The 23,653-nt window shown below is 45.9% G+C and overlaps 1 protein-coding gene, 2 long non-coding RNA genes and 1 pseudogene across 3 annotated transcripts; 1 reads left to right on the plus strand and 3 right to left on the minus strand.

Moving 5' to 3' along the window:
- Positions 1 to 110: 110 nt before the first annotated feature.
- On the plus strand, positions 111 to 2,909 carry LOC120711769 (26S proteasome non-ATPase regulatory subunit 8 homolog A-like). Its single transcript, XM_039997413.1, has 6 exons — positions 111 to 362; positions 909 to 987; positions 1,323 to 1,425; positions 1,957 to 2,220; positions 2,308 to 2,419; positions 2,524 to 2,909. Exons 1-6 carry the CDS (start codon positions 258 to 260, stop codon positions 2,662 to 2,664), a joined length of 804 nt encoding a protein of 267 aa, XP_039853347.1. The 5' UTR covers positions 111 to 257; the 3' UTR covers positions 2,665 to 2,909.
- Positions 2,910 to 3,887: 978 nt separating this feature from the next.
- LOC120711770 lies at positions 3,888 to 7,022 on the minus strand (annotated as a pseudogene).
- A 1,535-nt stretch (positions 7,023 to 8,557) lies between these two features.
- Positions 8,558 to 12,256, minus strand: LOC120711772. Its single transcript, XR_005690471.1, has 3 exons — positions 11,696 to 12,256; positions 11,421 to 11,536; positions 8,558 to 8,721 (listed from the first exon to the last, which is right to left on the minus strand). It is a non-coding gene; the product is annotated as an uncharacterized LOC120711772 (long non-coding RNA).
- A 9,419-nt stretch (positions 12,257 to 21,675) lies between these two features.
- Positions 21,676 to 22,333, minus strand: LOC120711771. The gene is made up of 2 exons (XR_005690470.1): positions 22,099 to 22,333; positions 21,676 to 22,010 (listed from the first exon to the last, which is right to left on the minus strand). It is a non-coding gene; the product is annotated as an uncharacterized LOC120711771 (long non-coding RNA).
- Positions 22,334 to 23,653: the final 1,320 nt, after the last annotated feature.

The following is a 23,653-nucleotide window of genomic DNA, read 5'->3' on the forward strand; positions in this document are numbered from 1 at the left end:
AGTCCGTGTCGGATAGCAGCAGCCAACAAACCCTCCCGGTCGGCGGGCTCCGAGTCCGAACCCGGCCCAACCAAATCTAGGCCCGCTACCATAAAACAGAAGCGAGAGGAGGGAGCAGAAGAGGGAGAGAAGAAAAAAAAGCTCTTCAACCCAACCCGCAAGAAAACTTCCCCCCGCACCAGAGCAAGGGAGAGACGAGGAGTCGACGAGCCCAGACCCCGAGCTCCAGCGCAACGCCGCCGCCGCAGCCGCCGCCGATGGATCCGAAGCTGACGGAGGTGACCCAGATGTTCGCCCGCTTCAAGGCGGCGTACGCCCGCAACGACCTCGACGCCTGCGTCACCCTCCTCTCACAGCTCAAGGTGCGCGCCGCCGGCCCCGCCGGATCTGTCTCGCCCGCCGTTCCCTTCCCCCTCCGATCCTCCGGCTCTTCCGGGGGATTTCGCGGTGGCTGCTCGTGGGTGGGATTTCACGCTGGCGGCATGGAAGATGCGATTTTTATCTACCTCTGGTTCGATGGTTCCGAGGGATACGATTCGTTCTGTGTTCTCCGTCCGGCATAGGGCTGATCCGGTGACGCCGGCGCGATAGGTCTCGCCGTGTTTTGGTCGTTTTCCGTTTGGTTCTAGGGTTTCCTCCCATCCGTCTCCGATTGGTTTGCACTCTGCAGCAGGTAACGGGGAGAAAGGACGGATTTTTAGCAGTTTCTCGTGATGCACTGTCGCTTTTTGCTGCTCTAGTTGATTAGATCCGACTGTGTAGATCCGCACTTCAACTTCTCCTCCGGTTCTAATTTGATTTGTGGCGGAAAGCCTGGATTTTTACAGGATGGTTGAATTGCCTGTTTGATTTTGCGGGGGAGTAAGGTGACAAATGTGGTTGACACGCAAAACTTCTTGCTTCTGCAGGTCCAGCTCACCAAATTCCCCAGCCTTCCGCCATTGTTTCAGCAGACACCCAACGCCGTGGAGGAGCTCAAACTTGCACGTAAGATGACCTTGGCCTCCTGTTTCTATATCAGCTGTTGCCATAGCAATCCTCTAGTGATTTGTATGTGCAAAATTGCATTCTTGTTTTCAACTCGATAGTGTTGCTTATCTTAGATGTAGTATTGGATATTGCATTTGGTGCTTTGCTTCATTACCATGATTGTACAGACATAAAAGATCAGTTCTGCTAATTGATTTATATTTTACTTATGCGTATCCTTATGACTAAGCTGTTTAATAATTAAATGCTCAAGAGGCGAGTAAATTCTTGTGCACTCATTCTAATATTCCTCGAGCAGAGCAAGTGCTAAAACTCTGTCTAAAACATTTCAGGGGACATTTATGAGCATGCGGTTGTTTTGAGCGTGAAACTTGAGGACCAAGATGCTTTTGAACGCGATTTCTGCCAGCTCAAGCCTTATTATATGGATATATGGTTAGTTCCTCATTACTAATTTGTCCATTTAGTTTCTAATTTCTTTATACTGGATTAATGTGAAAGTTAGAATAACATTTTAAAGCTGGATTTGGAGGGTGTATTTTTCTGATATGCAGAAACATATATAATTTTTCTGGCATGCATGAAACAAAAATTACTTCGTAGTTGATAATTCGGAACAGCTCACTATATGCCCAAGAATAATTAAAACATATTAAGCAGCTCAGGATCATGCCCTGCTGTTGTAATATGCATCCAACTGTCTCCCCTGGTTTGCAAATCAATCCTTCTGGTGTGTCAGATATGTAAATTGAGCTTTTCAATTAGTGGAATTAGCAAAACATTATTTTTAGTTGGCAAAATAGTCTCAATTCAACAAACTGGATGTTATGTTAAACTTCAGCCTGAAGATCATTGCCGCTAGGAGTTATTTTGTTCAGGAGCATTCTAGAATTTTGTTATGCATTTACTGTCTTATTTATGCTAAACAATTTGATATTTGATACTGAATGATATCTGTTGATGCAGTGGCATAATTCCCCCCTCACCAGAGGAGTACCCAATTTTAGGACTCAATCTTTTGAGGTTGTTGGTCCAGAATAGAATTGCAGAGTTCCACACTGAGCTGGAGCTTCTGCCTGTCAAGGCACTTGAGCATCCTTGCATCAAGCATGCCGTCGAGCTTGAGCAATCCTTTATGGAGGGTGCCTACAACCGAGTGTTGAGCGCTCGGCAGGCTGTGCCGCACGAGACCTATGTTTACTTCATGGACCTTCTCGCCAAAACAGTTAGGTGAGTGGACTTCTGTTCCTGCTGGTTGTTGTTTGATCATATGGTTGTATCATGGGGATGCTTATGGTGTTTTCTGTTGTCATGCAGAGATGAGATCGGTGGGTGCAGCGAGAAGGGGTATGATTCCCTATCCATAAGTGATGCCAAACAAATGCTGATGTTCAGCTCGGACCAAGAACTGCACCAGTACATCACAGAGGTAATTTCAATTGTTCATTTTGCCCTTCCTGTATCTTGAGTGTATTTCTGTGTGGTACCGTATGATATTCACTAGATTCTGATAATGTCAAAATTCATTAACAGGAGCACCCGGAATGGGAGATTAAGAACGGCTCCGTCTTCTTCCAGAAGGCCAAGGAGTCGCAGCCCTGCAAGGAGATCCCATCCTTGCAGCTAATCAACCAGACGCTCAGCTACGCCAGGGAGCTGGAGCGTATTGTATGATTTAGTTCCACAATAATTTCGATGAATGTTTTTCCCCTGCGGTCACTTGGCATGGCCTGTACTATCATTATGTTTCATCACAGCTCTTGTGTCTGAAAAATTTCATCATGTGAATCTCTGGAGCTGTATCTGCCCGACCGATATTGAATTGTTAGCTGTTTCTTCCCCTGCGGTCACTTGGCATGGCCTGTACTATCATTACGTTTTATCACAGCTCTTGTGTCTGAAAAATTTCATCGTGTGAACCTCTGGAGCTGTATCTGTCTGACGGATATTGAATTGTTAGCTCCTTTTGTGTTTCACCATGGTCGCTTGAAAAGGTTAAATTCATACATTGAACTCAGGGTGACCGCGGTGCTGACGTTTTGCCATCAGCGTTGAACAAGTAATCTGTATGATCTAGAGAATTCCCTGGTACAGCATGTTGTTAACTGACCGAATGATATTTCTGTAACGTTGTGACTCACTCTATATAAAAGAGCACGGCAACAAGCCTTCTTGCCCTGCCGTGGGAAGAGGCCAACCCTCTGCCTCAATCCTAAGTTCTTAACCCCACACCGTAACACACTGTTCTTTTAAAATCTCTCTGTTCTTTTTAAAATCTCTACTACTCGCACACTGGTGGATGGAAGCGTGCTACCATGGTAGTGAGATGAGTAATCGGACTAATCGTTGTGCCGCAAGCATTGGAGTAGGTAATAATAATCTCACTGAAGTTATTGGTGGCATTAGATTGGTTAAACCCATTGATTCCACAACAAAAGAAAGTAGTGCCAAATGACAGGACCCGGTTTGGAAGTCGGAACTGCTTCCTTGAATGCAGTTTGAAGGACGCTGATCAACGATGATCAAGCTAGGGCACATATGTGTTGCTTTTGCTCAGGTGTTCTCTTCGAGCGTTTGTTGTGCTCTTTGTTGGGCTAGCTGTTGGTGGGATTAGATGTGCTCTGCAAGTTGGGATGTTGAGTTGTGTGAGCGATAGTGGTGTTGATGTGGTAGTTGGGTCGGTCATCGTATCGAAGATGTTTTAGGGAAGAGTGATGCACCTCCCTAGTTGACTAGTTGTGTTGTTTAGTTGCGCTCAACAATGCATCTCTGACAGAGTTGTAACTACCGTGGACAAGGTTTTTACCACGTAGTTGTACAGTTTTTGGGTCCGGTTCTCTTAATAAACTAGACCGATTCTCTTCTAATAATATTTCAGCAAAGAAAATCTTTCCCTGTACTTTGAATTAAAAAGCCAACAAGTTAAACAAGTCTTTCATGCGGTCGTAATTAGAGTTAAAAAGAGTAGAGTCGAGTCCCCAACTGAAAACCTTGATCCCAACGAGTACCACGTTTGAGCTCATGTCAGCGGCTTCAGAACTTAGTGCTCCTCTTAAGTAGGCAAGGCAAAATGGCAGAGTGGTCTTGCTTCAGGCATCCAGGAAACTTCACAACCCTCACGGGAATTGTCGCTGAAAATGCAGGCCACCATCCCTTGGAATGGCATCCGCCTGTCCTCGGCGCCTCATCTTTATACGTGTCAGGTAATCTACAGCAATCCATGCAAAACTCAGTCTTGCCGGCATTTCCTTACCATCAAACTCACTCATCTCCCTTAACCTTTGGATCCATTTGGGGTGATAGGTTACCTGGTACCAAGCAGATGCCTTCATCTCATATACCAGCATTTTCTTCTCGTCAGAGATATTTCCATGATCTGCTCCAATGCTTTCAAAGATACTCCGGAACTCTTGATGGAGTTTGGAATAAGCGTGTTTGAGCCTCTCTTTTATCTCATTCTTCCTCCTTTTATTTCTTTCGGTAAGCGACCATATCTCCCCCGTCACGAGCTCTGCCTCAGTGCGCACTGTATTGATTGAGCAGCCCGTTCAGCTTTGATTCGTACAAGCACTTGCATTGCCAAGAATCTGCAAGGAAATTTGATGCACCAGGAACTTCCAGATTGGTGTCATAAGGGACATCATTTCTGCTAAAGTCTTCCAAAGATCTTACAAGGATATACTGTTGAATCGACCGATAAAGCCTTCCAAGGATTTTTTTCTGATTTATACGAGATGTCATCTTCCTTTTCCATGAAATGAGGATATTCCTGTGGTCGAAGGAATGGTGGCATTGTCACAATCTTGCCCGTCTTTGGGAAGTCCACAGCAGTGGCTGCTAGTTCAGCCAACTGAATGCACTTTTCATCCATTGCTCCATACTTGCTACGGTCAGCATGAACAACATGAGCATTGCTTATCGGACCAAGGATCTCACTTACCATGTTCTTTAAGAAGAAATCAGTGATATCCTGTTAGAAGAGCAAGATGTTAATGACATGTTTATGGAAATAAATATTTGTGCAGAAAGGAAGAAGCTTTTTGCAGAAACCAGGTGAAATAAAGATGCAAGTCATAGTTTTTGGATGCTAGTTCTTGGTAGCAGATCAATCCAATAATAAGCATTCACCTCTGCAAACTTTGAATCCCAAAGGTAAAGAGGCACTTGATAATAATGGGCTTTGAAATTACTGATACCTGATATTTAAGTTTAAGCTAATATAAAAATTAGTAACTGAATGTAATTTTTAAGAAATATGAAGGGTTGCATTTTAACAAATATGAAGAATATTTTTAAGGACTGTAAGGGTGGTCAATCGACACAATGCTAATCCAAATTCAACAACAGCCACTACCTGATTAACGTCCCTTGCATTTTGTTTCAGTCACATGACTAATATTTTGTTTCACAAGCATATGTCCACCTGTTTTTAAGGGCAAAGTTAATGAACTAGTTTCAACCTGCCAGTCTTTGAACTAGTTTGAATTACATGTTACTTAATCTCAGTTGAAGCAAAACACTACAGAAAACCCCTGAACTAAAAGAATCAGGCATGATAGGGAAGGTATCTAAACTGAACAAATATTTTAGAAAAGAATTGCACATATGCAAGAATAGTTGAACTTACATGTTGACGCACTCCACGCGATAGCTGTCTTGCAGGAACCGGGGCGTAGTCCATAGGGGTCCAGCTCTGTTTCCTCGGAGGTACAAGATTTTCATCCCATGTCACAAAGTAGACATCCCCATCAAGATCACTCCCCGATGCTTCATTGGGGTGTGGCCTCTCACCTTTCTTAGGGAAGACCAAGCAATCAACAAGGTGATGCAGTTCAGGCACATCTACTGCCTCAAGGATACGGACATCACCAGGATGAAGGCAGGGATTCTTTGCCATCACAATTGTCCCTACAATGACCTCTTCACTTTTGTTTCCCGAGGAGAATCTTGAGCCATGCTGTGACGGCACTGAGGCCCGAATAAAACATTGTCCTTGCTCAAGGATCCCAAGTTCATCAAGGCAGCCCATCAACCACCTTCCCTTGGGCACAAAAATCTTTGTCTTCTCCAAAAGACCCTGCAGCTGTGAGGACTTGATAGTTATAAGCATTGCCTTTAGGTGTGGCTCAGTTTCTGGAGTAAACCCAGCACTAAGCATCAGTCCTGGGATGGTTCCATGCTCAGAGCAACTTGTTGTTACAACCTGGTAAGCAGCCTCTCTGTCTGATAAAATCCTATCGAGATTATGAAGCATTGCTCCCTGCATTTGCCAAAAGACAGAATCTGGTACACCCAAGGAGGTCAGCAATGTTATAATCTGGCGGTTCAAGAATGCAGATTGAAACTTTGTCCAGGACACCACTTCTAACACTGAGTGGGTAGACTCAAATTTCCTCATGCTTGGCCTAAGGGAGATCTGTATCCCATCATTTTGTCCTGGCCAAACAACTATGAAATGTGATTTATTTTCTGTGCTTCAGGTGGTTATGACACTGAAGATAAGGCTGCAAGGGCTTATGATCTTGCTTCTCTGAAATACTGGGGTCTTGCTACTCACACCAATTTCCATGTAAGTGTCATGCAAATGTTTCATGCGACAAAACGGGAGAGCTGATGTTTATTTATTTAATAAGGTACAACACTACTCTTTATTTGGAGTGTAGAGATCTATCAAGATGATAAATAATGTAGCAACATTTATGCATTTATAAATCCTTCTGACATTTTGTCCTCTTCTCTCCTAGCTCGATCATGCCTTTTACTGTCCTCATTACTTGTCGCAAGCAGTGGCCATCAAGATGATAAATGATGTAGCAAAATTTATGCATTTATATCTCCTTCTGACATTTTGTCCTCTTCTTAGCTAACACTACTCCTTACTCGATAATGCCTTTTACTGTCCTTATTACTCATTGCAAGCTGTGGCCAGCTCCAAAATTATGAAATGTGATTTATTTTATGTGCTTTAGGTGGTTACGACACTGAAGATAAGGCTACAAAGGCTTATGATCTTGTTGCTCTGAAATACTGGAGTCCTGTGTAACGAACATGGCACCATTTATGCCATTTCGAGTGATTTTGGTGATCGAATGACAACACAACACTTGGACTAATATGATTGTTAAGATGATCATTCTCAGGCTTTTAGGTTCAAGTGATGACAAAGAGAAAGAGAAAATAGGCGTAGCAAGGCCCGAAGGGCAGCCCCTACGGGGGTTCCGCTACCCGGTTAGCGGACGGGGGTCGAGGGGGAGCCGCCCCTCGCGGGTCTCAGGGCAGCGCCCTGAAAGCTCTTCGGTCAGTAGCACCGGAAGAACCGACGCCATGGGCATCGGAGCATCCGATGGTAGTCGGAAGAACCGACGCCATGGTACTTTGGTGCAGAAGGGAGTCGAAGCCAAGTCAGCCTATAGGCACCGGTTGAACCGACGTCCAAAATAGGGCATCGGTGCAATGGCCGTCCTTTGTACCAGAGACGATGTCAAGTGCCCAGAAGAAGTTTCTTCAGCACCGGTTCAACCGACGGTGCATCGGTGCATACCACCGGTGTAATGACGTCAGCGTCCAGGAGAAGATTCCTTCAGCACCGGTTGAACCGGTGAGGCATCGGTGCAAAGCATCGGTTCAACCGGTGGTCTCTGCGTCAGCCGTCAGGAGTCCAACGGCTACTTCGTGTTATGAGTGACCGGATGAACCGACGCTACCCCGCCAAGAGGCATCGGTTCTTCCGGTGGTACGCAGATTTTCAGCTAACCGTTGGAGCAACGACTACAAGACTTGGTGGCCTATATATATGCCTCACCCCGGCCATTTGAAGATTGCTGGAGTTGCTGGACATCCCACACACACCCAAGAACATCTCCAAGCCATACAAAAGCATCAAGATCATATCCTTAGCCCTTAGCACACTTTGAGAGTGTTGTGTAAAGGATTAGCTCTTAGTGAGTGAGTTTGCAAGGCTTAGAGCCTTTGTGCTGTGGTTCATTAGTGAACCAAAACAAGAGCTTGGTGCGCCGGCACCTTGGAGCGTGGAGCTCGCCGGCAACGTCATCGACCCTCCGACTTGGTGTGGAGCGGCGACGACACCTTTGTGCGGGGGACGTGGAGACCCCCATCCTTTGTGGAGAAGCTCCTTAGTGGAACCCGGGGCCAAGGTGACCGTGATTGTGTTCACGGAAGAGACTTGGTGGCCGAGTAGCAATACTCTTAGTGAGTGCTACAACAACGTGGATGTAGGTGTGCCTTTGTGGCTAACCGAACCACGGGATAAACACCCGCGTCAAGAGTTTGCTATCTCCTATCCCGCTCTTTAAGCTTCCGCATTTCTTTCTAGTAATTTGTATGCCTTTACTTTCATAGAATAGTTTCTTGATAGGAAATGCTATAAGTTGCTAAACTCTTTTGGGATAGGGGTTTTACACTAGAACAACCTAGTTGCACATCTAGATAGCTTGTTTTAGTTTAAGCTTTGTGCAAACTAGTTGGGGCCATAGGTCTAAGTTTTTATTAGAGCCTAATTCACCCCCTCCCCCTCTTAGGCTAGAGCACCCGATCACTTTCATCCTGCTACTCACATTAATTTCCCTGCAAGTGTCATGCAAATGTTTCATGCAACAAAACGGGAGTGCTGATGTTTATTTATTTAATAAGGTACAACATGCTTTGTTTGGAGGGAGAAAACGGTAGGAATTGTAAACTCCGTTTCCCCATCCAACGTGAACTCCCTTTTTCCTACAAAACAAACGAGAGAATTTTAGTCTCATATCCCTTAACTCCCAATTCCTTACACCAATTACCCCCAACCGTACGAGCCATTAGAGAATTGCTGTGACGGTGGGGTGGGTGTGATAGAAAGGAAACCAACTTTTAAGAGGATAAATGATAGTATTTCTTTGAAGAAAAATGGGAGGATAAGTGATGTGGTAGGACGCTCTTAAGGAGAAGCTCCCTACTAATATAATAATCCTAAATAAAAGGAGAATAAGATCTATGATTCGCAATGGGGCAACACAATGCTCGGGCCTCGGGGGGTGCCTGCCAGGAGCCCAGGAAGGTGCCGCGCCCGCGGTACAGTGTTCGCGGAAAGACCGGCGTGACGCAAGCTGAGGCAGGCTACAGGACACAGGAGCTTGAGCTCAGGCGCCAGGCTTTTGACCGCAATCGGGATTCCCTGATTTGCTGAAGGCAAGTCGGGGAACACTGTAGCGGTGACTTTCGGTGTATTTCCGGCCGCCCGATCTGAGATGGAAGGCCAGGATTGATTGCTACAGTACCCCTGCTATAGTGTAAAACAGCACCTTTTTGAACAGTGTTCCGTGAACAGTGCCAGCTACAGTGATTTACGGTAGGGATCACTGTTCATCCAGTCTCAGATCACTGTTCATCGTTGTGCCTTCGCTTCTTCAAGTCAGTGAAGTTGGACCCTTTTGACCGTAGTATGGGCGGGTGGTGGAAAAGCCCGGTGGCCAGTGCCTGCTCGCCGCGTGGCGACGGTCGAATGCCCCGTCGTCCCGTTTGACCCGGCTGGGCCGGGGCGGCGGAGCGTGCTCGCCGCTCACCGGCCGCCTTCAAAGCTTGTGAAGAGGATTTGGATTTCCGGGTTGCATTGCAAGCAGGCAGGCAGATGTGGGTGTGGTCACGTCGAGACTCACACGCACGCTGCTGCTTCACAACAGTTACTGCTGCGTGTTCCCCGCTTCCAGAACCGACGACCATTGGTTTGTTTGATGGGATGCCGGCGCTGCCGCTCCGCCGGACATCCCGCGGCTGCACGGGCCAGGGTCTCGTCCCGTCAGAGCTTAAAAAAAACTCGGCCGGGCAGGCAACGGTGCCCCCACCGTTTTTCATTTGGATGAAGGCATTAACGGCTTCTTTCCGGCCGAGAAACTTCCGAATTCTGGCTCATGTCTTGCGGCGACCACAACGAGGAGGATTTTTTACCCCACAGATCGGAAATTCGTTCCACACGGAATTCGAACTCCGGCCGCAGAGGTGCCGCCGGAAGCTATGGTCCAACTGGTCTAGCAATCTTAGGCTCGTCCCGTCAGAGCTACGGCAAGGTCGGTCAACCAAGTACCAAGGCAGAGAGGAAGAGGCAAGCCACCTACCGTTCAGGCTCAGTAAATATAACCGAGAATGGAGCAGAAAGAATTGAGAATTGGAACCAAGAAAATTTGATTTTGAATCGGGAATTGGAACTAATAAAATTTGATTTTGTTTCGATTTCTTATCCAAACTGAATTTTCTTGATTCTTCGATTTTGGACTCGATTAACCGAAGAACCGAGCGCTTTTGGGAAATTTAGTCCAATTAGTCAAGGTCCAAACCAGCCCAACTATAAACCTTAGATAACCAACCCATTCCATCTCATCCCAGTTCACATATTCCCACCTAAGTAGAGCAGGCACAAGCGACGACCCGTCCGCCCGCACGACCCCGAGCTGCGTGAGCCCGCTCCACCACCTTGGGCCCTCGATTAGGTGACCCTGCTGGCAGCCTGGCACGGCACCCCAACCCCACCAGCCGTCGGTCCCCGCCCCTCCCCCACTCGGCGTTCGGCCCCTGCCAGCCCACCCCGTCGCCCCGCGTCGGCGCGCCCACTACGGCACGACCCCTACCACCTCCCCTCCTCCCCCGTTGTCCAGTGTCCGCTGTCGTGCTGCACGGCCCGTGGTCGCTGCTCGCCGCGGTCGGCACAATCCGCACAGCCAGCGCCCGCAGTGCCGCCAGCGCACGGATCCAGCAAGTTAGGGTAATGGCATATCTTAAGCAAAAAATGAAGTATAATGGCATATCTTCAAATAGAAGAATTGTAATGACAGATCGGTGAACTTAAGAAATTATAATGGCACAGATCCTATTAACCCAAAAATTTTAAAGGATAGCAAAAGTATCTATATAAGATAACCTCTGATTATATATGGAAACATGTTGTCTTCACGTGGATTGTAATGACAGATCGGTGAACTTAAGAAATTATAATGGCACAGATCCTATTAACCCAAAAATTTTAAAGGATAGCAAAAGTATCTATATAAGATAACCTCTGATTATATATGGAAACATGTTGTCTTCACGTGGATGTTTATAGAATTAGTTAGTCAACAAATCAGGGATGGGGTGAGCCAGCGCTAATATGAAGGAATGACTAGCTTGGTTTGTTACCAATGGCAAAGAAATGCTATTTGCCAATTTATTACTGTATAAGATTGGAAAGTACACTCGCAATTTATAGCTAATTAAAACACTATGCTAAAATCATAGCTAATCGTCACCAATGCGATCCATATGGTTGCCATTGATCATACGATGAATACGTCAGTTAAGGAACGGGGAACGCATTGCCACGGAATAAATGTAGAATTTTTTTATGTAAGGAACAAATGGAATTGACCTATGAAGGAAGCAAAATATCAACAGAAAGTTCTTACCTGTCCTCTCAGAACTGCCATGAGTTTGCAGTTGAAGCAACTGTAGCCGCATCTTAACTAATGGAGATCGATTTGCGCATCCTCAGGATGGCAATCCATCCACCACTCAAGGTTTTCTGTCATGAACATGACCATTATCAGCTGATTACTGAATGTCAACGTAACAGCAATTCATCAAGTCAGTGAACAACTGATCCATAACTCTGAATAACTTTCAGCATATCGATCATGTCTCGAGTTTTGTCCAAGAAGAACAGAGATGAGCACTCACTCACCTCTGCAGCCGCGTGGTCTGCAAAGAAAGCTGCTCCCGAACGGTGAAGTCTGCAAGCCATTGAACAGCAACCTCTCCTTTGGATCATCCAGGCTTCGACCCGTTGAAGCCCCCACCCCACCGCCCTCGGCACTCCTGCACTGGTGCGCTGCGCTCCGTTAGGTTTCGATTCCCACCGGCTGTAGTTTTTCCCTAGCCTCCAAACTTGGTCGTGTCCTCGCCTTGCCGGCCATTCCACCCCATTTCCCGCCTCCGGCGGCCAGCGGCGATGGCCCGCCACTGCGCCGCAGCCTGCACGGCTTGCCACCTTCCCTCCTCTCCTTTCTCTTCCTCCAGCTTCCAAACTTAGGTCGTCTCTATTTCTTGTCACCGCCGGCCGCCGGTCGTCGCCTCGGGCCAAATCCGGCTTCCCCTTCGCATGATCCGTCCGGCACCTTGCCTGGGGTCAAATCCGGTGCTCCGCTTGCCAGCGGCCGGTGAGAGGATCGGTGGCAGCCGGGGCCCGGAGCTGCTGCCCTGGCACTGCCTCGGGCAAAGAGGACCGGTGGCAGCCGGGGCCCTGAGCTGCTGCGCCCCAGCAACGCCTCAACATTTTCTCAATAATTTTTGTTATGTTGAGAAAATTTTAAAATTGTGAGAAAAATTATTAATCTTAATGTTTTAAATTTGGTTTTGCTCTATGCATGTTGTTGTGTAATCAACATAATAACTCTATGTTACATCTCTTTTTTGTGAAACATATACACAGGAACGACTACAAATAGGAATGGAGTGGGAGTTTTGATTGATAAGAGCCTCAAGGATGATGTGGTGGATGGAGATAGGATGATCTTAGTCAAGCTCGTTGTTGGCGACTTAGTTCTGAACGTTATTAGTGCTTATGCCCCCCAAGTAGGACATGATGAGAGTGCTAAGAGACAGTTCTGGGATGACTTAGATGACATGGTTAGAGCTGTACCTATTAGGGAGAAGCTTTTTATAGGAGGAGATCTTAATGGTCATGTAGGAACCACAAACACAGGGTTCGAGACGGCACATGGGGGTTTTAGTTTTGGTAGCAGAAATCCGGAAGGGGAGGAAGTCTTAGACTTTGCTATAGCTTTTGACTTAATGCTAGCCAACACTTTCTTTCAAAAGAGAGAGTCCCACTTAGTGACCTTCAGTAGTGGCCAACACACTAGTCAGATCGGTGGCCAACACACTAGTCAGATCGACTTTATCCTCACAAGAAGAGAGGATAAACGAGCATGCTTCGATTGTAAGGTGATACCCAGAGAGTGTGTAGTTTCCCAACATAAGCTGCTGGTGGCCGACTTTCGTTTTCAGATGCGTGCTCATAGGTCTAAACAAGTCAAGATCGCAAGAACGAAGTGGTGGAAGCTAAAAGGGGAGATGGCCGAGGTATTCAAGGGAAGAGTTATTGTGGAGGGCTCTTGGAATGAAGAGGGTGACGCAAACTACATGTGGGAGAAGATGGCGACCTGCATTCGGAAGGTAGCTTCGGAAGTTTTTGGGATGACCAGAGGGGGTGGGTGCAAAACTAAAGATACGTGGTGGTGGAACGAGGACGTCCAGAGGGCTATTAAGGAGAAGAAAGAGTGTTATAAGCATTTGTTTCTTGATAGGAGTGCAGATAATATAGAGACGTACAAGGTGGCAAAGAAGATCACAAAGCGAGCTGTGAGTGAGGCGAAGGGTCGGGCTTATGAGGATATGTACCAACGACTGAATACAAAGGAAGGAGAGAAGGACATCTATAGGATGGCGAGGGTGCGTGAGAGAAAGACGAGGAACTTCAGCCAGGTTAAGTGCATTAAGGACGATATGGATTAGCTCTTGGTGAAGGAGGATGAAATCAGACTTAGATGGCAAGAGTATTTTGACAGACTGTATAACGGGGATAATGACAATACAACCTTTCAGCTGGATGACTCTTTTGATGACACCAACAGACGCTTTGTGAGGAGGATTCAAGAATCTGAGGTCAAAGAGGCGTTGAAAAGGATGAAAGGAGGTAAGACGACAGGCCCTGATGGTATTCCAGTCGAGGTGTGGAGGTGCCCAGGTGATATAGCTATAGTTTGGCTAACAAAACTTTTCAATCGTATTTTCGGTCGAACAAGATGCCTGAAGAGTGGTGAAGGAGTATATTGGTGCCGATCTACAAGAACAAAGGGGATATTCAAAGCTGCACCAACTACTGGGGAATTAAGTTGATGAGCCATACTATGAAGCTATGGGAGAGAGTTATTGAGCATCGTTTGAGAGGGATGACGCGGGTCACTATGAACCAGTTTGGTTTCATGCCTGGAAGGTCAATCATAGAAGCAATTTTCCTAATAAGACATGTCATGGAGCGGTATAGAGAGCAGAAGAATGACCTACACATGGTTTTCATTGACTTGGAGAAGGCTTATGACAAGATACCACAGAATGTGATGTGGTGGGCTTTGGATAGGCATAAAGTCCCAACAAAGTATGTGGCCCTCATTAAGGACATGTACAATAATGTAATGACTAGGGTCCGAACAAGTGATGGTGACACATATGACTTTTCGATTAAGATAGGACTACATCAAGGATCAGCTTTGAGCCCGTATCTTTTTGCCCTAGTGATGGATGAGGTCACAAGAGACATACAAGGTGATATTCTTTGGTGTATGTTTTTCGCTGATGATGTCGTGTTAGTTGATGAAAGCCGTGCGGGAGTGAATAGGAAGCTGGAGTTGTGGCGGCAAATGCTAGAGTCCAAAGGTTTTAGACTTAGCAGGACTAAAACTGAGTATATGAGGTGTGACTTCGGCGCCACTCATGAGGAGGGAGATGTTAGTTTGGAAGGCCAAGTAGTGCCCAAGAGGGATACCTTTCGATATTTGGGATCGATGCTACAGAGAGATGGAGATATTGATGAGGATGTTAGTCATAGAATCAAAGCGGGATGGATGAAGTGGCGCCAAGCATCTGGCATCCTTTGTGACAAGAAGGTACCTCAGAAGTTAAAAGGCAAGTTTTATAGAACGGCGATTAGACCGGCAATGTTGTATGGTGCAGAATATTGGCCTAAAAAAGGCAGCACATCCAACAATTAAGTGTTGCAGAAATGTGCATCTTGCGTTGGATTTGTGGGCATACAAGGATGGATCGAGTTTGAAATGATGATATACGGGATAGGCTAGGGATAGCACCAATTGAAGAAAAGCTTATCCAACACCGGCTGAGATGGTTTGGACATGTCCAACGGAGACCGCCAGAGGCACCAGTGCATAGTGGTATCCTAAAGCACGACAGTAATATGAGGAGAGGCAGGTGCCGGCCGAAGTTGACATGGGAAGAAATAATTAGAAGAGACTTGAAAGACTGGAGTATACCTAGAGATTTGTCCTTGGATAGGAGTGCTTGGAAAGCCGCAATTCACGTGCCAGAACTATGAATAATGGTCTTTGTTGGGTTTCAACTCTAGCATACCCCAACTTACTTGGGATTAAAATGCTTTGTTGATGTTGATGTTGATGTATATATTTGTCATTTTAGACTATTTTATTTTTTGTATGTCTGAAATGCATCCATAGTGTTAGCATTGGCACGCTTACTAGTAGATAGATACTCCCTCCATTTTTCTTTAGGTGTCGTATAAGGGCAGTTCCAATGGTGTATTGATGATAGTTTCTATCCTTATTAAATGGCTTGCCACGTAGGCAAAACGCTCACATGGCAACATAAATAATGAAGAAAGAGAGCAAAAATAATAAAAACCGTGAGGAAGAAACTAAGTCTTCTCTTGACCCAATGCACCAAGAAACCATAAAATCACCATTGGGGAGAAACCATCCGTTTCTAGGGGGTCCGTGCTCACTTGCCATTGGACGAATAAGATAGAGTGGGGGGAGAGAAAGAAAAAAAAACATTTATTACTCGAAGACACTTTCATTGTGGAAGATAGTTTCTATAGATGATTTCTTGTGCTATGGAAGCCGTGTCAGTTTCTTCCATTGGAACTGGCCTAAGCCTCTGCTGCATAGACCAAGGAAAGCTTTACTAGCAATCGTTCTCCTTTTCTCTTCATAATTAGCGCATCCGCAGCCTTTCCTGCACGGCTCCATGCAAACCAACTCTCCCCAACATGCGTCCGGTACTTCTATTGGCCGCATGCACGTTTAATTTCAAGGTTAATTGCTGCGGGAGAAAAAAGAGGCCTTTCTTTAACTCATGACTCTAGGAACCAAGCGGTCAGACCGTCATACGACATCTAATTCCGACTTTTTTCAAAAGCCTTATAGACGCCTAAAGAAAAATGGAGGGAGTAAATAGATAGATAGATATAGAAATAGATATAGCCCACACGCGAAGAACGTACAAAGTTGGAACTTTGCATACAAACATGCAGTACTCTTGTTTATTTGTATGCCTGTGTGTCGAGGAGATGGAGATAACCAGCATCGACAAGGCCAAACACAGAGGGAAAAGGCAGATTTAGCCACCGACTTCAGTTTTTACAAAAGAGCTCAAAGCACATTATTAATATTCTGCTACCAGACTGCTATCTAACCACCCTAGCTAACTACTCCCCATAGGTCCGAACAAGGCAGATCCAGAAGCTAAGGACGGCAGCTATCAGGACGCTGACAATGCAAGACCTAGAGTATGCACGCCGGGCCAAAGCACAAAACAAGGGCAGAGGTTACACCGAGAGTAAGGCCAATCTTATCTAAACCCACATGACGCAGAGCTTCAATCTCGGCAAAGGGTGCCCGCGGCAAGAAGAGGGTCAAGTGCCACATCGCCAGCTCCACCACTGCCATGTAGACACCCCATAACATGACCACTGACAGCCTCCATGGTAAGCCAGTGCCCCAGATGGGTTCGCCGTTACACATGATGATGTACGCCGAAGCTGCTGAGGCGGCAATGAAAATTGGCGGCAAAGAGACAAAGATTACCCAAGCAGCAGCACGGCACATATCTGTGTTCTTGTTGTGTTCCCGGAAAAAAGATATCAATTCCTATTCCATAATGAAAACTGTACATACATGGATTCTTATATCAACCAGAGCCGTAAATCCATCACCAAACAAAAATTACTAGGATCGAGTATAACTATGAATTATATGCACATTGACTTCCAGACCCCAGTGTAAAGGATTTGATAGAACTATTGCATTTGGAGCAAGCTAAACAATTAATTAATTAGGAAACCAAGCTTTTTTTGCGGCAGGCGAGAGGGAAAAAAAAAGCTTTTTTGCGTACGTGTGTAGTAGCGGCAGGCGAGAGGGAAAAAAAAAGCTTTTTTTGCCGCATCGATCGACGCGTATTGTCGTCCAGTAAAAGCGAGTCGAGCGCCTACATCTTGCTGAATTGCACGCCATCAGATAAAGGGAAGGAGAGATTACCTCTGCTAGAAGACGGTAGGGAGAGGAGGATTCGACTGCAGAGGATCCCAGCCCAGAGCAGACCGCGGGCGCGGAGGAGGGAAGCAGACTCACCGCGTCGAGAAAGAAGGAAGTGGATCGAGGCGTCGGCACAGCGGCGAAGGAGATGAGGTGAGTCGCGAGGATGGAACTGGACCAGAAGGCTTTAGGGCGGGCGCATATATGATGGGGAGGAGGAGAAATTTCTATATTTGACATCCAATACGCGTTGCTCTTTTGACATTAAATTTGTGAACAACAAGGTAGCGGGAATGAAAACTGGAGAAGAATTGGGGCGCAAGGAAGAAGAGGAAAAGGAAACATGAGGGAAGAGTTGTGCCGGCAGAACGAGGACCGGTTTAGGAGAGTAGCAATTTGTCTCTTACATACTCCCACAGTCCCACCATACCTAAATTAGTCGTCGTCTGCTTGGTTTCATAAAGATTGTCGCTGTGGCCGTGAGATGGAAAATATGGACGCGCTTGACCTTGGAACGCTTCGGCTGCCGTTTCGCGCCGCGCCTGGTGTTAAACTCGATCCGTGCGCTCGCCCGCTTCAGCCACACCCAGTCAATGAGCAGCACGCAAGCGGGCCCAGCACAGCGCATGCAAAATGGTTTACGGCCACCAGCCTACCACACCTAACCCAGCAAGAGTCATGCAAGCGGGCCCAGCACAAAGCCATGCAAAAAAAAAAAACGCGTCTCCAGCCTGCGGGGACTCCAACCATCAACCCCTAGCCTCGACGAAGGACTAGCCACTCAAGCTATGTCGGATTTCTGTAACAGTAACACCCGCATCGCTATTTAATAAGGGCAAAGGAGAAAAAAATATCTCCTAATTAATCACTCCTTGGTAAGCACAATCATATCCTAAACGACAAGTAATTAAGGTATGGAGGGAGTACATGGTTACTCTCTCCTCACCGGACCTAGTTCTCGATGCTGATACAGCCTAGCATGTGCACGCAAGCACCTTACACGACCCACTCATTACCGATGACTCGTATTGGGTCTAGGAACCCTCTCACTGGGCTGGGCTGGAGCAGGAGTGCTGACAATCCCCCCTTGTTGACACGCTGCTTGTCCCAAGCGGGCCTGAAAGGAAACTGCTGACGAAGCGGAACAATATTTTCCCAAGTATTCAAAAATATTATGGATAGATACACATCAATATATAATAGAATGAGTTAGGTTTCTATATATCCACTCATGTGGTACTTCATCATATAATTCATATAAGATCCATCTGTCTGGAGATCGTCGTATACATCTAGAAAGTCGTATGCTTTGGAAAAAAAACTTGTACAGTTTGGGAAGGGGTTTTTGAGATGGCATGAGGCAAACGAGACCACCCGACCAGGCCTTGTTGGACTTCATGCAAACCACGAGTCACCATACGAAACTGCAAGATGAACTCTGGAATACTTCGTAAGGTCAGACCAGAAGGAATGCATGGAGATACCGTATCTGAGAGGAATCTGTCACTTGTTTCAATTGCGAGACGTGGAATACTGGGTGAATGAATGCAGAGTCTGGTAACAACAGCTTGTAAGCCACTTGACCAATATGCGCCAGTACCTTGAATGGACCGAAAAACTCGAAGCCAAGCTTTTGATTAGCACGTGGAGCCAGAGATGACTGCACATATGGTTGAAGTTTGACAAAAATCATATCCACATTGAACGAATGCTTAGAACGACCTTTGTCTGCTTATTTTTTTTCATCCGCTCGTGGGACCTGAATAATTGTTGCTTGATCAAGGCATTGATTACCCGCTTCTGCTGGAGCCAGGAGTCAAGATCAGAAGATGACACCGCCATATCAACATCAGCGTCGAAGTTCTTAGGAGAATAACCATAAAGTGCTTCAAATGGTGATCTTCCGATGGCAGAATGGTGGGAGGTGTTATACCAATATTCAACCAAATAGATCCACTGCAACCACTTCTGAGGACAGGCATTGACAAAAAGCAACAAAAAAGCTTTCCATGGTCTGGTTCAAGCACTCAGTCTGTCCAACCGACTAAGGGTGATAAGAAGAAGACATATGGAGCTGAACATCAGCTAGCTTGAAAAGTTCTCTCCAAAAGTGGCTGGTAAAGATATGGTCACGACAAGTAACAATTGCAGTAGGCATGCCATGTAGTCGATACACTAGTGTAAATAGATGCATCGGTAACGAACAATATTCGTCACTGTAGGTCCCAAATCCGTCATAAAAAAAAATTCATGACGAATTTTGATTCGTCAAAAACGAAGCATCGAGTTTGGTTTCCCGTGACGAAATGGTTGTGAACGTCACATAATTTTTTTTTTGACGAACAAACTTTTGTCGCGGAACCATTTTTGCTTCATTGACGCGTCTCTAAAACATCACAGGACACCCAGATACACGTGAACACGTCCGCGTTGGTAGGTGCTGTAGCACGTCGTCAACGCTGTCAACAGATGTTGATCAGGACGTCCCAACCGTGCATGCCACTTCAAGTGTCAAGAATTCGCCATCCAACATCAAAGATACAAATCTAGGTCCACTTATAAGAAGTCATGTTAAGAAACTACAAGAGTAGGTGAATTCATTCCTAACTGATAGTGCTTTCATGGCTTCTAAGGATGTTATACTACCTAAATGTTCTACACTAGTTGTACTTAGGTGTACACATGAAGAAAAGAGCACCAGATCGGACCAAAAGAGCACCAAGTCGGACCAAAAGAGCACCGGATCAAACCGGACCGCCAGATTGGACCACCAAAATAAATAGTCATAACTCTTGATTCCCAAAAGCTATGAAGACCCATGAGAACTCCACTACTACAAAAAAGTATTAACCGTGACCTTTCGAAAACCTCACCGAGGTGGGCAGAATTTTAACCGCCTCAATTAATACCTGCCATTAACCGAGATGGTCATTTTCATTAACAGAGGTGGTTATTGAAACTGCCTCAGTTAATATTGCTTAACTAAGGTGGTTTTTCTAATGCAAATACCTCGATTAATTGATTAGCTGAGGCGCACACCCTATAAATCCCGCCTTGGAAAATACCAAGGCCTAAACAGACCCAGAAAGCCTGTGCGAAAAGACTGAGGCCCAACTGGTCTAGGCGAGGCCCGATAACTGTCTGCCCTATAAATATATGGAGTTAGGGTTTGGCCACTCATTTCTCTCCCTCTCCCTTCTGAGCCGATTCCCTCTCCTCCCTTGATGGCTCTCCTCTCCTCTCGCATGGCGGCGGCGCAAGGCCGAGCCTCTCCTCCCTTGATGGCTGTCCCTCCCGCGGCGTGCGCCGGCGGCGGGGCTCAGCGTGGAGCCCCTGGCGGTGGGGCTCGGCGCGCGGCCCCTAGTAGTGGTCCGCAGACCACGGGGCTCGGTGTGCAGCCCCTGGCAGCGAATCCGGCATGATGGGGCCCCTACGGTGGCGGATCCAGCTAGCAGCACTATGTAAGAAACGGCCTATAGTGATGTGCACAAAGGTGACCTGCCATTATTGCCCGTCACCCCATAAGTAGAGGTGATGGGCTTTATCTCTGCACGTCACCTTGGACCAGTTTGGGCCTTGCGAGGCCTCGCCAGAAACGTGGCCCGTCACCTTTGAGACAGGATCGGTGACGGGTATTAACATAAACCATCACCTAGAACTAAGGTGACGGGCTAAATTCTTCTACCGTCACCTAGATTACATTCAAAGGTGACGGGCCATGACTGAAGCTGCGAAGGTGACAACTTTTACTTACTGCGTCACCACGACTTGTCATGCGCTTAACCTATGCTACTTGAAAGGTGACGCATTACGCGTATACTTCGTGACTTATGTGTATGCGTCATCTTACTAGTGGCCACGAACTTAGCCATTTTTTTGTCGGACAAATAAAACGTCGCCGCAGTTCTAACAAAAGGATGAAAATTGCGAGATTGTTGTAAGATAACAAGGCAGAGTAGTGCGAGATAACAAAACAGTCGAAATTGCGAGATAGCAAGGCAGAAGTTCATCATTTATATATATATACATATATATATACACATATATATAAATATATACATATACACATATATATATATACATATACATATATATATATGTATATATATATAGGACATGGCTAATCTCTACCCTGGGTATGGAATAACTATTTCATACCCGAGCCAGCCCCACCCGCGCGTGCCAGCGCCCAGCCAATCCGAGGCGAGGGAGGCCGGTTTTTCTTCTCCTGCCTTCGCATGGGTGGTTTTCAAACAAGCCTCCGGTTTTTCTGGCCTGCGCGCATCACACGCACACACCCCTCCCCACGTCCGGTTTTGCGCGCGCACACATCTGCTGCCGCTAACATCCACGCGGTGGGTTTTTTTATTCAGGTAGCATGTGCCCTTTTTTTTCTCCCGCGCGTAGCCTTCACGCTTTCTAGTACTAAGTTCCGCAGTCACTTGGTGTGGCATATTTTTTACAGACTAATGCTATCGGTTGTATACTTAGGCGCAGGATCTAGTCAATACTTTTTTGAACATTATTGATTGGCTCAAAGTTTTTTTTTGATGGACCACTTGATCCAATTTTATTTGCAACGCATGTAAACAAATGATAGTGTGGACACAATGAAATTACTTGCAACCAAGCATCAAATTAGCATTTTGGTCACCAATAATGGCACAAGTGCCGTGTGTACATCACTTGTACAGTATTATTACAAGAGTTAAAAAAAGGCAACATCACTAGCAGATTAGGCTTGGTTTCATAAAACTGAATGGACAATAAGAATTTGCATGACGATTTCCTGTCAATGAAGAAGCCCTGCTGAGATGCTACCATGATGGCAGCTATCTAACTCTATGCTCCACCTGGATGCAATGACCGCGAGTTCCTCAGCCTCCTGTCACATTCAAGATGGCATAACTAAACCAGGTCCAAGTTTCTGTCCTGTCAGTTTCAAGATGAAATAAAAATAAGATATTTTGCTTACAAAATCAAGGTTTGGAACAAACTAATATGATCCAACAAGGAGCACCTAAAAATCATCAGGTTTTGCAAATGAATTGAAACAATTACTTCTCCTGGACAAGCAGTCTAAACTCTCGATAAAAATAGAAAACCACATACTCCACAGCTCGGGAAGGAGCTCATCTCTGATGCCTGAGGCTGAGTTCGCCGAGGAGCACCACAGGAACACGGAAAGAAGATGGCATAACGGGTTAATTAACTGGCAGCACAATGCAAGCTTAATGAAACAAATTATATTTATGACCACGCCAAAGGGCCTCCACCTGAGATGGTTAGAGGAACCCAGCGGCACTCCTCAGGTCCTGGGTTCGACTCCCCGTGGGAGCGAATTTCAGGCTGAGGTTAAAAAAATCCCCTCGTCTGTCCCATGGCCAAAGCACAGGTCTAAGGCCCGGCCCCGGTCGTGGTCGTCTCACATGGGCTACGGTGCCGCTGTGTAAGGATGGGGCAGGGGTTCGGGGTTTTCTTGACCTGCGTGAGAAGGTCTTCTCTTAATGCAATACCCGGGGGCTGTCTTACCCCCCGCAGGTCAAGTTTTTTTATATATATTTATGACCACAAAGAGTCTAGCTAATAATGGTAGAATACAAAGAGAAGGTAAGAACTGGACAGTTCTAATTATATGTAATAGATACAATCACCTCTGCTCTGCTTCTGCCATTGCCAGAAAAAAAAAGGAGCAATGAAAAGTTCAGGAAATAATCTCCAATGTTAATTAACTGGCAGCACAATGCAAGCTTAATGAAACAAAGTATATATATGACCACAAAGAGTCTAGCTAATAATGGTAGAATACAAAGAGAAGGTAAGAACTGGACAGTTCTAATTATATGTAATAGATACAATCACCTCTGCTCTGCTTCTGCCATTGCCAGAAAAAAAAAGGAGCAATGAAAAGTTCAGGAAATAATCTCCAATGTTAATAGTTTATAGAAGAGCTCAAAACTGCATACAACCTTGTCAAAAAAGGAATAATCTTCAATGTTTCTAAAGCTAGTCAGGAGATGAAGGGCATGCTTTGATTTATGTAATCCTAAAATAATTAATTGCATGGCTACAGGAAGAATCGTGAATATATCAGTATACTGGAAAGAAGCAGCATGCATCAGTTGAATAGAGCTAAGAGCTTAGGTCTGCTTCTCTGAATGAGATGTACTAATGGAATTACAGAAATAGCATGAGAATGCGTAAAGAAACCTATGCACATATCTATCTCATCAGGCATTGTACCTCATCCACGCTAGCAGAGTAGCAGTTCTGCATGTATCTGTCTCATTGGCGGCTTCGCACAATCGCGCTGGCTGCATGCCTCTCCAGGCATCACAGCAGCGCCATCCAATCAACAAATCAATCTATTGGGAAGCTCAGGAACATACAGAAAAAAACTAGTGCTAAACGAAAGATTTGGTTGGCAAACAATGATTAGATCTACACGCAGGAGCATATAAATTAGAATTGGAAATAGGGTTAAAATACTGCACAAAAATCACAAGCAAGATCCATTGCATCGGAAGAATTTTGAGACCTCATCCACAGCTACCGAGACGGCCGGAGGCGGGTAC

This window comes from Panicum virgatum, chromosome 6K (genome assembly GCF_016808335.1).
Source record: "Panicum virgatum strain AP13 chromosome 6K, P.virgatum_v5, whole genome shotgun sequence".
Classification (NCBI taxonomy): domain Eukaryota; kingdom Viridiplantae; phylum Streptophyta; class Magnoliopsida; order Poales; family Poaceae; genus Panicum; species Panicum virgatum.

Bases quoted from the DNA above. Each gene is read 5' to 3' on its own strand.
- LOC120711769 (XM_039997413.1), top strand. From the start codon at position 258: ATGGATCCGAAGCTGACGGAGGTGACCCAGATGTTCGCCCGCTTCAAG. The intron at 988-1,322 runs GTAAGATGACCT...AAAACATTTCAG, and splicing joins GGAGGAGCTCAAACTTGCAC to GGGACATTTATGAGCATGCG. The intron at 1,426-1,956 runs GTTAGTTCCTCA...CTGTTGATGCAG, and splicing joins CCTTATTATATGGATATATG to TGGCATAATTCCCCCCTCAC.